The sequence below is a fragment of the Chelonoidis abingdonii genome, chromosome 19 (assembly GCF_003597395.2).
Source record: "Chelonoidis abingdonii isolate Lonesome George chromosome 19, CheloAbing_2.0, whole genome shotgun sequence".
Lineage (NCBI taxonomy): Eukaryota > Metazoa > Chordata > Testudines > Testudinidae > Chelonoidis > Chelonoidis abingdonii.
Genome location: NC_133787.1, coordinates 43,289,002 through 43,302,771, shown reverse-complemented (window position 1 = coordinate 43,302,771; position 13,770 = coordinate 43,289,002). Strand labels below are relative to the sequence as shown.

Sequence of the window (13,770 nt, the reverse complement as noted above, 5' to 3'; positions counted from 1 at the left end):
CCCCACATCCACAGAGCCAGTTATCTCATCAGAGAAGGCAATCAGGTTGGTCAGGCATGATTTGCCCTTGGTGAATCCATGTTAACTGTTCCTGAACACCTCTCTCTCCTCCAAGTGCTTCAAAACAGATTCCCTTGAGGACCTGCTCCATGATTTTGCCAGGGACTGAAGTGAGGCTGACTGGTCTGTAGTTCCCTAGGTTCCCTTTCTTCCCTTTTTTACATAGGGGCACTATATTTGCCTTTTTCCAATTGTCCGGGACTTCCCCCAATCCCCATGAATTTTCAAAAATAATGGCCGATGGCTCTGTAATCACATCAGCCAACTCCCTCAGCACTCTTGGGTGCATTATATCTGGACTCATGGACTTGTGCATGTCCAGCTTTTCTAAATAGTCCTTAACCTGTTCTTTCACCACTAAGGGCTGCTCACTCCTCCCCATACTGTGCTGCCCAGTACAGCAGTCTGGGAGCTGACCTTGTCTGTGAAGACCAAGGCAAAAAAGCATTGAGTACTTCAGCTTTTTCCACATCATATGTCACTAGGTTGCCTCCCCTGCTCATTAAGGGTCCCATACTCTCCCTGACCACCTTCTTGTTGCGAACATACCTGTAGAAACCCTTCTTGTTAGCCTTCATATCCCTTGCTAGCTGCAACTCCAATTGTGCCTGGCCTTTCCGACTACGCCCCTGCATGCTCTAGCAATATTTTTATACTCCTCCCTAGTCATCTGTCCAAATTCCCACTTCTTGTAAGCTTCCTTTTTGAGTTTAAGCTCACGAAAGATTTCACTGTTAACCCAAGCTGGTCACCTGCCATATTTGCTATTCTTTCTGCACATCGGGATGGTATGTTCCTGCGTCCTCAATAAGGCTTCTTTAAAATACAGCCAGCGATCCTGGACTCCTTTCCCCCTCATATTAGCCTCCCAGAGGATCCTGCCCATCAGTTCCCTAATGGAGTCCAAGTCTGCTTTTCTGATGTCCAGGGTCCATATTTTGCTACTCTCCTTTCTTTCTTTTGTGAAGATCCTGAACTCAACCATCTCATGGTCACTGCTGCCCAGGTTGCCACCCACTTCTACTTCCCCTACCAATTCTTCCCTGATTGTAAGCAGCAGGTCAAGAGGAGCATGGCCCCTAGTCATTTCCTCCAGCACTTGCACCAGGAAATTGTCCCCTAGACTTTCCAAAAACTTCCTGGATTGTCTGTGCATTGCTGTATTCAGCACTGACTCCTCTCAAACGGTTAACCTTCATCTTGCTGGTGATGTACCAGGTAAGGTTTTATGAAAAAGCTTTTAAAGAAGACTAAAAAATGGCTAAACCCAACATTGAACAAGCACTCCCCAATATAAGGAGTTGCCTGCTACCTGAATGAGAAGCAAGAAAGTTGACAACCTAAAGCTTCCTGCTGAAGCCAGGCTCCTAACTTCTCCTTGCTGCTTCTAGTAATGCCCCTGACTTTCTTTAGCACAGCCTCTTTTGCAGATTGTGAATAATGCCCCAACCAAAGATTTAAAATCTTATTCTTTCAGACAACACCGAGCCCCCTACAGTGAAAGTACCTGTGATACAACCAATCAAGGAATTTGTCACAATATTTTAATATAGAAAAAGTAAATCTCTTAAACCTCACCAATCATGCCACAAGGCCACCCAAAAATCAACTGAGGTTCTATTACTGTGTCACTTAGCCTCCTCAGGGATATGTAAGCCCGATCACTGCTCACATACTCACTTTCTGGACTCTTTGGGGCTCAAAACTGCAACAAGGAAAGAAAACAGATGAGAAATTTAGAAAAATTATTCACTTCATTGTGATTTGAAGGTAAACTAATTGTGAGCCATCCAGACTTACATATGGAACAGGCCACAGAATACAGAAATGGTACCTCAGTGAATTTGGGGAGGCTGAGCTGTTCTGGTTCATATTTTTGGTTCTGGGGTAGATCTAAAGCTTGACGAGTGGTTTCCAGCTCAGATTAAGTCGAAATCTTGTGAGATTTTGGACCAAGACTACAGACATCTTGTAAGAGCAGCCTGACAGATTTCAGCAGCAGTGAGACCCTCACAATACCTGCTTGGCCTACTGCTAAACAAGAAACAACAACAAACATGGCAGGGGATACTGGAAAGGGCAACATCTTTTCAGAGCTTCTCAACTAAGTAGTTGTAATATATATATATTTTTAACATTGGCAAAATGTATTTTTCCATTACCTCAGTCTCAGAAATGATTGAACAATTCTTGCTGAAACTTTTAAAAAACAATCAGCCTGAGGAAGATACCCTTAATGGGAAATGTAAGTCAGAGTGGTTAAAGTTATAAGCAACTGAAAGAGAAAATTACTTACTGTACCTGGAGGTTCTTTGAGATGTGTGATCCCTATCTGGATTCCTAATGTGGGGTGCCCATTCCAGTGCTTCACCACTCTCCTAGTGAAAAAGTTTTTCCTAATTAACCAGAACCCTATAACTCCCCTCACTGCATACTTGTAGATCATTACTCCTTTGTTCTGTCATCTGCTACATTAAACTAGTCAGATCCATCCCTTTGACCCCTTTCAGTAGTTTGTAAGCAACTTCATAATCCCCCTCATTCTCCTTCTTCTGCAGCTAAACTAATTCCAGTTCCCTCTTCAGCTTCCTCTCCTTCATAAGTCATTTCTCCAGCCCCTCTAATCATTTTTGTTCCCTCCGGGCTCTTTTCCATTTCCACATTCCTTCTTGTTGTGGGGGCAAAAACTGGATCACAAGGCTCCAGATGGGCCTCTCCCATATGCCGAATTAGAGGGAATGTCACATCCTCCATCTGCTGGCAATATGGCCCTCTACTTAATCATGCCCCAAATTGCGTTAGCCTTCTTGGATCATACAAGGCACACGTCAATCTCGATAGTCCAGCTCTCGTCTACTGTATACCCCTAGGTCCTTTCCTGCAAATGCTCTAGCATTCGGTCGCCCTAATCTTGTACAGTGCATTGGACTTCCATCCTATAGTGCAGGACCTTGCACCTTGTCCTTGTGTGAACTGCATTTCGGGTTTCTTTTGGCCCAATCCTCCAATTTGTCCAGGGATCTCTCCGTATCTACCGGGCTCCACCCAATTTAGTGGTCATCTGCAAACTTGCTGATAGTGCAGAGTCCATGCATCCTCCAATCATTAATGGAAGAACTGACAGAAAACTGGCCCGGGATCCGACCCCTGTGGGCACTTCTGCTTATACCGTGCGCTCCAACTAGACATGTGAGGCATGGAATCAACTACCCATGGATCTCCGACCGATAGCCTAGCTTTTATTCATATTCACCTTAATGAGTCGCATCATCCAGCTCATAACGTCTTTAACTGCTGCAAGAATTACTGTCTGGAGACCAATATCAAACAGCTTTGCTAAGTCTAATGATTATAACACATTCACTTCTTCCCCTCATCCAATACCCAGTATCTCCTCATCAAGAAGCAATTAGAGTTTTAGTCAGGCATGACTTGCCCTTGGTGAATCCATGCTGATTGTTCCTGATCATTTTCCTCTCCTGCAAGTGCTTCAGAATTGATTCCTTGAGGACCTGCTCCATGATTTTTCCAGGGACTGAGGTGAGGCTGACTGGCCTGTAGTTTCCCAGATCCTCCTCCTTCCCTTTTTTAAAGATGGGCACTACATTAGCCTTTTTCCAGTCATCCGGGACCTCGCCTCATCGCCATTAGTTTTCAAAGATAATGGCCATGGCTCTGCAATCACAACTGCTAACTCCTTTAGCACCCTCGGATGCAGCACATCCAGCCCCATGGACTTGTGCTCATCTAGCTTTTCTAAATAGTCCTGAACCACTTCTTTCTCCACAGAGGGCTGGTCACCTCCTCGCCATGCTGTGCTGCCCAGTGCACTAGTCTGGGAGCTGACCTTGTTCCACCATAGGGATCATCACTTGAAGAAGAAACAGTCTTATCACTATAGGTAGCACTACCAACAAGCAGCCAGTTTGCGCTGATGCATTTTTACCAATAGGTGGTCCCCAATGGCTGCAATCAAGGCAAATCCCCAGGACAGAAAATGTCGTTCCTTCCTCATGCTGTGTCCATCCCACCTGGCTAAAAGATTCATTGTTATCTATCACATCATGACCTCAGTGACCAGCATGGTGACTCAGCAAGACACTATCTTTCTACTGGCAGCTGAGCTGCTGTCAGAGCACAGAAGATTCCCTGACAAACGCTTAGATTCCTATGTTTATCTATCTAGTCTAGGAAGTACCCTGATCTCCCTCCTCTCATGTCTAGTTTAGAGGTAGCCCCCACCTCATGCTCTCTGTATCTATTTTACAGCCGTCTAGTAAGTTCCCTGCCCCTGAAGGCTCCCAGGTCTCTGTGACCATACCACTAACCAATCCTGCAGGCCCTCATTGTGAGCAAATTCATCATACTAGCATCTCTGTACCTACCTTACTGGCCAGGATAGAAGGTTCTCTACCAGCAGCTTCCCCCATTCATGTTCTTACAACCCTTATGGCCTGATGGTTGGACTAAGGAACTTGTTACCAGCTGAAAAGAAATTGCCCCTAACACCTGAAGGAAACAGGAGAGGGGATAAGGGAAACAACATCAAAAGTGTGTAGGGGTGAGCGTGGGAGAGGAAATCAATAAAATTGCTGCAAGCCTGCTGTTGTGCCCTCTTGGAGGTGTTGCCCGACATGATTGAAGTGACTCCACCAAAACCGTTCTCAGCAATGTTTCCTCTGACTTTTCTTGACCCAAATCCAGGGCCTGTACTCAATCCTCATCCTCTGACATTTCTTCTGGTTGCCACTCTCAACCATACACTACTTGAAATCTTGCCATCTTGACTTTTGGGACTGTCTTCGCATGATTCTCCTACCTCTCAGATCACTCCTTCAGCATATTTTAATTCATCCTCTTCTGTCACTTTCTATATGGTCCTCCAAAATTCTATCCTCAGTCCTAAACTCTTTTTCCTTTATGATCTCTTTGTGGGTGATTTTACCCAGCTACACAGTTTCAACTACTATCTTATGCCGAAGACTCTGAGATACCTCTCCACTCCAGAGTGTCTGCTTCCACCTGCTGCCACATATCTGCCCATATGTCATTTCCTCCTAAATGTTAAACTGCCACATCATGTTTAACATACTCAAAAACAAATTCCTGATATTTCCTCCCAAACCCTCTCCACTCTGTCACTAATGATATCTTTCTCAATCGCCTTCTCTGACTCCTCCTTCTTTCACCTCACAAATCCAGACTGTGTCTAAATCATACTATTACTTACTAGATTACATTATGATCCATCCTCTTCTTTCTGTCCAGACAGCATAAACCCATTGGCCAGGCCCCCACCATCTTCTGTCTTGAACATTGTTCCTTCCTGTGATATTGGTAAGGTGGTGGGTCTCAGGCCCAAAGAGTTAAATTAATTACCCTTGCTTTCCTTTTTCAGTATAACACAGCTAAGTGTGGTCCACTATAGAGTGACTATCATGAAACACTTTAAACTTTCCCTGAAACACATCAAGAGGAGAACCAGTTAATGCATTAGAAAATCAAGTAACCCTTTAATTTTAACAGTTTCCCTCATTCTCTTCTTCTTCTGCACCTACCATCTCCTAATGCTTCACCCCTAGTCTTCCTGTTCAACCAATCAAGCCAGTCTCTTCCGCCTATTTGGCAGCTTCTTACATGAAATATGAGTCAACAGTGTAACACTGTTGCAAAAAAAGCAAACATTCTCGGATGTATTTGCAGGATGTAAGCATGACACGAGAAGTAATTCTTCCACTCTACTCCACATTGATTAGGACTCAACTGGAGTATTGTGTCCAATTCTGGGCCCCACATTCCAGGAAAGGTGTGAACAAATTGGAGAAAATCCAGATAAGAGCAACAAAAGTTATTAAAGGTCTTGAAAACATGACCTATGAGGGAAAATTGAAAAAACTGGGTTTGTTTAGTCTGGAAAAGAGAAGACTCAGGGACATGATAACAGTTTTCAAGTACATAAAAGGTTGTTACAAGGAGGAGGGAGAAAAATTGTTGTTCTTAACCTCTGAGGATAGGACAAGAAGCAATGAGTTTAAATTACAGCAAGAGAGGGTTAGGTTGGACATTAGGAAAAACTTCCTGTCAGGGTGGTTAAGCACTGGAATAAACTGCCTAGGGAAGTTGTGGAATCTCCATCATTAGAGAGTTTTAAGCACAGGTTAGACAAACAGCCATCAGGGATGGTCTAGATAATAGTCCTGCCATGAGTGCAGGGGACTGGACTACATGACCTCTCAAAGTCCCTTCCAGTCCTATGATTCTGCAAACACTACTATGTCTTCTTCCATGTTAACCTTTATGGCATGCAACATCTTCCCCAACTGATCCATAAGGCCATCATAACCATTCGTCCAAAGCTCTCGAGACTCACCTCTGTGATTCACTTATATTAGCTGATTAAGGGGTCAGACAGGGTTAGCTGGCACTTTGCACTTTTTAAAATTATAAACAAGTATTTTACTGCATCCCTCTTTTCCCTTGATTCAAGGGTCATTTTCATTGTAAACTCTTCAGGGCAGGAATTGCATCTTCAAATGTTTAACGCTTTGTGCAGTGGAGCTTTGTGGCACTATGGTAACACAAACAATAAAAATAAAGATATAAGCCAAAACAGCACTCCCCAGGGGTCTGTTTCATCCCACAACAAATGCTCTTGAGAGAGAGCAACAAAAGATCTGATTTGTAAAATGTTTCTCTTAATAACCGTGGCAGCTTATTTCTAAAAGCAGTATCCAGTGATACATGTTAGGTGTCTGATGTGATCTGTCATATGCAAATTCTTACCATTGTAAAAGCGAATCATGCAGCTGAGATCAGAGTTTGCTGCCTCTTCCTGTATTCTCACAAGATCCTCAAAGCCGAGCCCAGCCAAGTACTCATACACAATCTGAAGGGGTTTCTCTGCAGGCTCCAGCCTCCTAGTAACACAATCCACAAGAAGAAATGAGTTTAGTAGGGATGTAAAAGAATGAACTTTTTTTTTTTTATGATAGTTACAGTGCAAAAAGAGCAACGACTTGGTCTTTCTGCTTCTCTGAAGATATCATCTGACAAGGACTCATTCCTGGGGCCTGTGATCCCTAGTTTGAGAAAGATGAACACTTCAAATACTAAATCTGTTGATCACTAAGGACAGGGGGTCACACAAGACCCACCCTGGTGATCATGCATCACCCAGGATTCTAATGATTGCCATTCATATCTTTCAGACAGTTTCTGGCTGAGCAGAAAGCAGAGATAACATGGGGGAAAAAAAAAAGCAGCATATCACTAATCAAAAAGGATTTAAAAATTATGCTCCAAAAAGACCATGTACAAAAATGAAAGAAACCCCATTTCAAGAAAGTTCCCTTCCAAATACAGCTGGCAGGACAGCACATGAGAGAGAATCCTGTGAGAAGGTTTCTTCAGAGAATTAGAGTGACAAGATAAGTCATTCCCCCTTCTCGAAAGATCCCACATCCATGCAGAATTCTCACTCCTAGAGAGCAGAGAGCTTGAGGGATGTTCCCAAAGAAAAAACATCCCATAACTAAAACAGGCAGCAGGAACTACACTAGGACTAACAATTTGAATAAAGAGAAAAGGGGGGGAGAGGCGAGGGGGCGCAAGGTGTCTCTCTGAAACAACAAGCTTCGTGGATTTTAAGGCCAGAAGGGATCATTATGATCATTTAGTCTCACCTCCTAGGTAACAGACATGGTAATTTCTGCAAGAAGCCCATAACTTCTGGTTAAGCTACAGCATCTCTTTCAGAAAGAGACCAGTCATGATCTAAAGACAGCAAATGATGAAGAATCCATCACATTCCTAGATAAGCTGTTGAAATGATTAATCATCTTAACTTTTAAAAATTCTCATTTCTAATCTGAATTTATCTAGCTTCAACTTCTACCCTTTGGATCCTGTTGTGACTTAGCCCTGGTCTACACTATGAGTTTAGGTTGAATTTAGCAGTGTTAGATCGATTTAACTCTGCACCCGTCCACACGATGAAGCCATTTTTGTCGACTTAAAGGGCTCTTAACATCAATTTCTGTACTCCTCCCCGACGAGAGGATTAGCGCTGAAATCGACCTTGCTGGGTCGAATTTGGGGTGGTGTGGATGCAATTCAACAGTATTGGCCTCCAGGAGCTATCCCAGAGTGCTTCATTGTGACCGCTCTGGACAGCACTCTCAACTCAGATGCACTGGCCAGGTAGACAGGAAAAGCCCCGCAAACTTTTGAATTTCATTTCCCGTTTGGTCAGCATGCCAAGCTCAGAGGTAACCATGGAGTCCCAGAATCGCAAAAGAGCTCCAGCATGGACCGAACGGGAAGTACTGGATCTGATCGCTGTATGGGGAGAGGAATCCGTGCTATCAGAACTCCACTCCACCCCAGAGGACTGCCCAATCAACAGAAAACTAGCATTTAATAATTTCTGAAGTGCAATGTGGCCTTGTCCTTCCCTCCTCCATCACCCTACCCGAGCTACCTTGGCAGTTATCCCCCCATTTGTGTGACAAATTAATAAAGAGTGCATGAATTTGAAACAACGACTTTATTGCCCCTGCAAGCGGTGATCAAAGGGGGGAGGGGAGGGTGGCTAGCTTACAGGGAAGTAGAGTGAACCAAGAGGGCGGGTTTTGATCAAGGAGAAACAAACAAAACTTTCACACCGTAGCCTGGCCAGTCATGAAACTGGTTTTCAAAGCCTCTCTGATGCGCAGTGCTCCCTGCTGTGCTCTTCTAACCGCCCTGGTGTCTGGCTGCACGTAATCAGTGGCCAGGCAATTTGCCTCAACTTCTCACCCCACCATAAACATCTCCCCCTTACTCTCACATATATTGTGGAACACAGAGCAAGCAGTAATAACTATAAGAATATTGGTTTCGCTGAGGTCTAACCGAGTCAGTAAACTGCACTAGCGTGCTTTTAAACATCCAAATGCAAATTCTACTACCATTCTGAACTTCCTCAGGCTATAATTGAACTGCTCCTTACTACTGTCCATGCTTCACAAGCCATGGGAGCAAGGGGTAGGCACAAACGCGAGGTGCTGCAGGCTGGGAGAGCAACCTGAGGCAGAACCCTCCAGCTCACATGATATTCCCGGCAGGACTGAATCTCCATGAGACAAAACTTAAAGAAGAGAATGACCTGGAGTCACTCTCATTTATGTTCAGGTGCCCTTGACCAACCTCACCAAGGTCTGTGAGGAGCAGTCATGTCTCTCCAGGCACCCTTGATCGACCTCACTGAGGTCGACCAGGAGCACTCAGGAAACGATGACAACGACTAGCAGTCACATTGCACCATCTGCTCCCGCGATGGCAATGAGCTGCTGCTATGTAGCAATGCAGTACCGCATATGCCAGCAGCACACCAGGAGATATATGGTGACAGTGAGCTGAGTGGGCTCCATGCTTGCCGTGGTATGTCATCTGCACGGGTAACCCAGGAAAAAAGGTGAGAAACGATTGTTTGCCGTTGCTTTCACGGTGGGGGGGGGGGGGGCCTGATGACATGTACACAAAACCACACACAACAATGTTTTCGCCCCATTATGCATTGGGAGCTCAACCCAGAATTCCAATGGGCAGCGAAGACTGAAGTAACTATGGAATAGCTACCCACGGTGCAACACTCCGAAAGTCAGCGCTAGCCTCAGTACGGTGGACGCACTCTGCCGACTTAATGCGTTTAGTGAGGGGACACACAATCAACTGTATAAAATCGATTTCTAAAACATCAACTTCTATTAAATTGACTTAATTTCGTAGTGTAGACATACTCTTTGTCTGCCAGCTTAAAGAGGCATCTACTATAAGAAATCTTCTCCCTATGTATGTATTTAAAGACCAGGATTGAGTGGGCTCTTAAATCTTTTTTCTTAAAATGAACAAATTAAGCTTCTTTAGTCTTTCAATGTAAAACGGGTTTACCAGACCTCAGATCATTCTTATACCACTTTCTGAACCCTTTCCCATTTCTCAACATCCTTGTTGAAGTGTGAACACCAGAAGAGGACAGTACGTTCCAGAAGTGGTCTCACCAATGCTGTATAACAAGGTAATAGTGCTTCCTTACTACTGCTCAACATTCCCCTGCTTAGCCAACATAAAGCACTATGAGCTCATGTTGAGTTGGTTTTCCACTATGACTCTAAGTCCTTTTTCGAGTTATTCCTTTCCAAATTCCACAGTTCTCCATCTTATAAGCTTGACCTACATTCTTGGTTCCTAGATGTATGACACTGTATTTAAGTATATTAAAACTTGTTATACAAGTAAACCCCATTTACCAAGCAGTCCAGAGAGCACTGTATGACTGACCTATCATTATTTACCATCCACCAACTTTTGGTGTCATCTGCAAATTTTACCAGCAATGATTTTACATTCACTTCCAGATCATTGATAAAGATATTGAATAGAATTGGGTCACAATCATTACATCCCTGTAGGACCTCACTAAGAAATCCCCCATTGTAAATGGGGCAGCCACCCAATTACTTTTCAAGATCTATCATTTAGCCAGTTTTTGATCCATTTAACGTGTTACATTTTGTACAGCAGTAACTATTCATAATGTTATATACTACAATGCCTTACCAAAGTATGTTATGTTGACAAAATAAATGTGGTAACTTTTAATCTCATCAAAAAAACATGATCAAGTTTGTCTGACAAGACCTATTTTCCATAAAACCAAGATAATTGGCATTAATTGTACTACAATCACATAACATGTGGAAATATAAAGTATTTCATTATTGCTGTAAATTGAATGTGTCATCCAGCTTTGTCTCAAATACAGAACAAACATTTAACGCATCTTTTCTGCAACATTAACAATTTTATTATCCGTCTATTAATAGATACCATTGCTATAATTTCTTATGTTCCTGATATACTGTAAAACATTTTTCTACTGGCCAATTATTTTTCATTAATACACTTAGCTTCTCTTATACGGTGTCTATACTTCATGGCTTAATATACAATCACTACTATCAGCTTTCCTCTCTTTCCGTTTGTTAGATTTTCCTTTTTGTTCAAGTTTTTTATTACTGCTTTCACTTCACTTCTTTACCAGGAGTTCTTTTTTAAACTGACAAAGCCTGCTTTATTGATTGCAGAATTGTGCGGATTTGGAGCATCTAGAAAAGTTCTCTTAAACAACTCCCAATCATCATTCACACTGATATTTAACTTTTTCCTTCCATTCAATTCAGCTCCTAACCATTTTCAGCTTTAGGAAATTAGCTCTTTTGAAGTGACAGTTTGAGAGTGTACGTATATACATCGGATCAGACTATATTATTTTATATGTTAACAAAAGTAACTAGGTTTAAACCTTCGATAGTGCACAAAATGATCCAAACAAATAAAATATCAAAAATCTCAACTCAAAAAAGGGATATCCCTAAATGAACAAAAACTCTAGTTACAAGTGAATTTGGCTTCTCCTTCAGAAAAAGAGTTACGTTTTCGTAACTGGTGTTCTTCAAGATGTGTTGCTCATGTCCATTACATTGCAGGTGTGTGTGCTCACCACATGCACTGGAAGTTTTTCCCTCAGTGGTATTTGTAGGGGACAGGCTCTAGTGTCCTCTGGAGTAGCACGCATATGCGCCGTAAGGGGTCCCACTGGCTCCCCCCAACCTTCAGCTCCATCTTGCCGGAAACTCCAACCGTGGGGAAGGAGGGTGGGTCATGGAATGGACATGAGCAACACATCTCAAAGAACACCAGTTACAAAAAGGTAACTGTCTTTTCTTCTTTGAGTGTTTGCTCATGTCCATTCTATTTTAGGTGACTCCCAAGCAGTACCACCAGAGGCAGATAGGAATTCATGGATGTGTTCGACTATAAGACAGCTCTGCCAAACCCAGCGTCATCTCTGGCTTGATTGGTGACTGCGTAATGCATCGTGAACATGTGTACCAAAGACATGTCACGGCCCAGCAGATGTCCTGGACAGGGATGTGCACCAGGAAGGCAATCAAAGACTCCTGAGCCCTAGTCGAGTAAACCTTTACTATTGGTGGAGGTACAGCATGCGCCAACTCATAACAAATACGAATGCAGGTGGTGATCCAATTCGAAATTCTCTGAGAGGACATAGGAAGGTCCTTCATCCTATCAGCTGTCACGATAAAGAGCTGGGTCAACCTGCAGAAGGGCTTGGTGCGCTCGAGGTAGACCACCAGGGTGCACCAGACATCCAGAGTGTGCAGCCACCTCTCCTCATTGGTCGAGCGTGGCTTTGGACAGAAAACCAGGAGGAAGATATCCTGGTTGACATGAAAAGGGGACACCACCTGAGGCAGAAAAGCCAGATGGGGCCTAGCTGGACCTTCTTGTAGAATACCATATACGGTGGCTCCGAAGTGAAGGCTTGTTCTTGAGTATCGATCCTGGTTGGGTCACACTCATTGGCTGCTGACACAAGCAGTGAATTTGGGGCAGGGTGGGTATAAAGATACTCGTACCCCTTGCTGGGAAGGTAGTATTTCTGCTCTGCCCACTTGGAGATGGATGGCAGTGAGGAAGGTGTATGCCACAGGGCCTTGGTGATTTTTGCCACCCCCTCATGCACAGGCAATGCCACCCTGGCTGGGACTGCCGTACTGAGTACGTGGAACAAAAAGTCCGAGGGCTCTGCCAACTCCTCGGCTTCCAGCCAGAAGTTGGAGGTGACCCTCTTTAAGAGCTCCTGGTGAGCCTTAGCATCATTCTGGGGAACTGGGTGAGAAGATCTCACTATCACCTCATCGGTGAAGACGATGAGGAGGCAGGTATGGATGGGTCTGCCAAATCCGCCCCCTCTGTCATCAGAGGCTCATGCGAGGCTGGCTGGACCTGGGGATCCCGCTCTGACTCCATGTCCGAGTCCAAGAGCGGGAGACCGTTGCCAACTGTTTGTCAGATGGCCCCGATGCTGACCTAAGCCCCTGAGATAGTTGGAGAAATCCCCAGAGGTTTCAGAGCTGCCAAGGGCAGGCTTCTGTCCCTGTGACCATGCTGCCACTGGTGACCCAGTGGGGAATGCCAATGCCCCTGATGGTCGGCCCTGGCCCGCAGGCAGGATCTCCTCCTCGCTGTCAGAGCCTGAAGAAGGGGATACATGTCTGGAGGACCAGGCCGATACCGAGACCGCCTGTCTACTCCAATCATGTCAGCCCTGGCCCCAAGCCTCTGCTGAGGATCTGTAAGAGGGTGATGGCTCATGGTGCCGCGAACTCGATGACCGTCGTCATCGTCCAGAGGATCTGCAACTGGACTCCGGCGATCTATGCCTTATGCTTCGGGAGCATGAGTGGATCGATCGATAAATAGGAGACAGTCAATGTGCCTGCAGTAAGCCGTACTGGAGGTCTGGTGACCAGTGACATGACTCCAGGGATCAATGTCTCCACCCCACAGAGCAGTGCCATGCGCTGAGCGAGTGGCTCGGGTGCTCCCAGCACTGGGGCTCTGAAGACTGGTGCTGTGCCTCTCTGGGTCTGCACCAGCCCTCTGGCGATTGTCGCCTTGAGCCTGAGGCACGCTGCCTGGAGTCAGTGGACTGATACCGGGAATTCCAGCAGGCCAGCCGGTCCATGTCCACAGGCTGGTGTCATTGCTCAGACAAGCTTTGACGAGGCACCTCCCGCAGTGAGGAGCAGTGCTGTACTGATGGAGACCACTGGAAGGATCTTAAGACAGGTTTACCCCTTG

General features: G+C 44.7%; 1 protein-coding gene across 3 annotated transcripts in view; it reads right to left on the bottom strand.

Moving 5' to 3' along the window:
- PHLPP2 (PH domain and leucine rich repeat protein phosphatase 2) overlaps positions 1–13,770 on the bottom strand; it is a 134,835-nt gene that overhangs the window by 105,686 nt on the left and 15,379 nt on the right. For all 3 annotated transcript variants that reach the window (XM_075073616.1, XM_075073618.1, XM_075073617.1), the window contains exon 2: positions 6,844–6,977. In XM_075073616.1, coding sequence (XP_074929717.1) covers positions 6,844–6,977 — 134 coding nt within the window. The remainder of the gene's footprint in view (positions 1–6,843; positions 6,978–13,770) is intronic.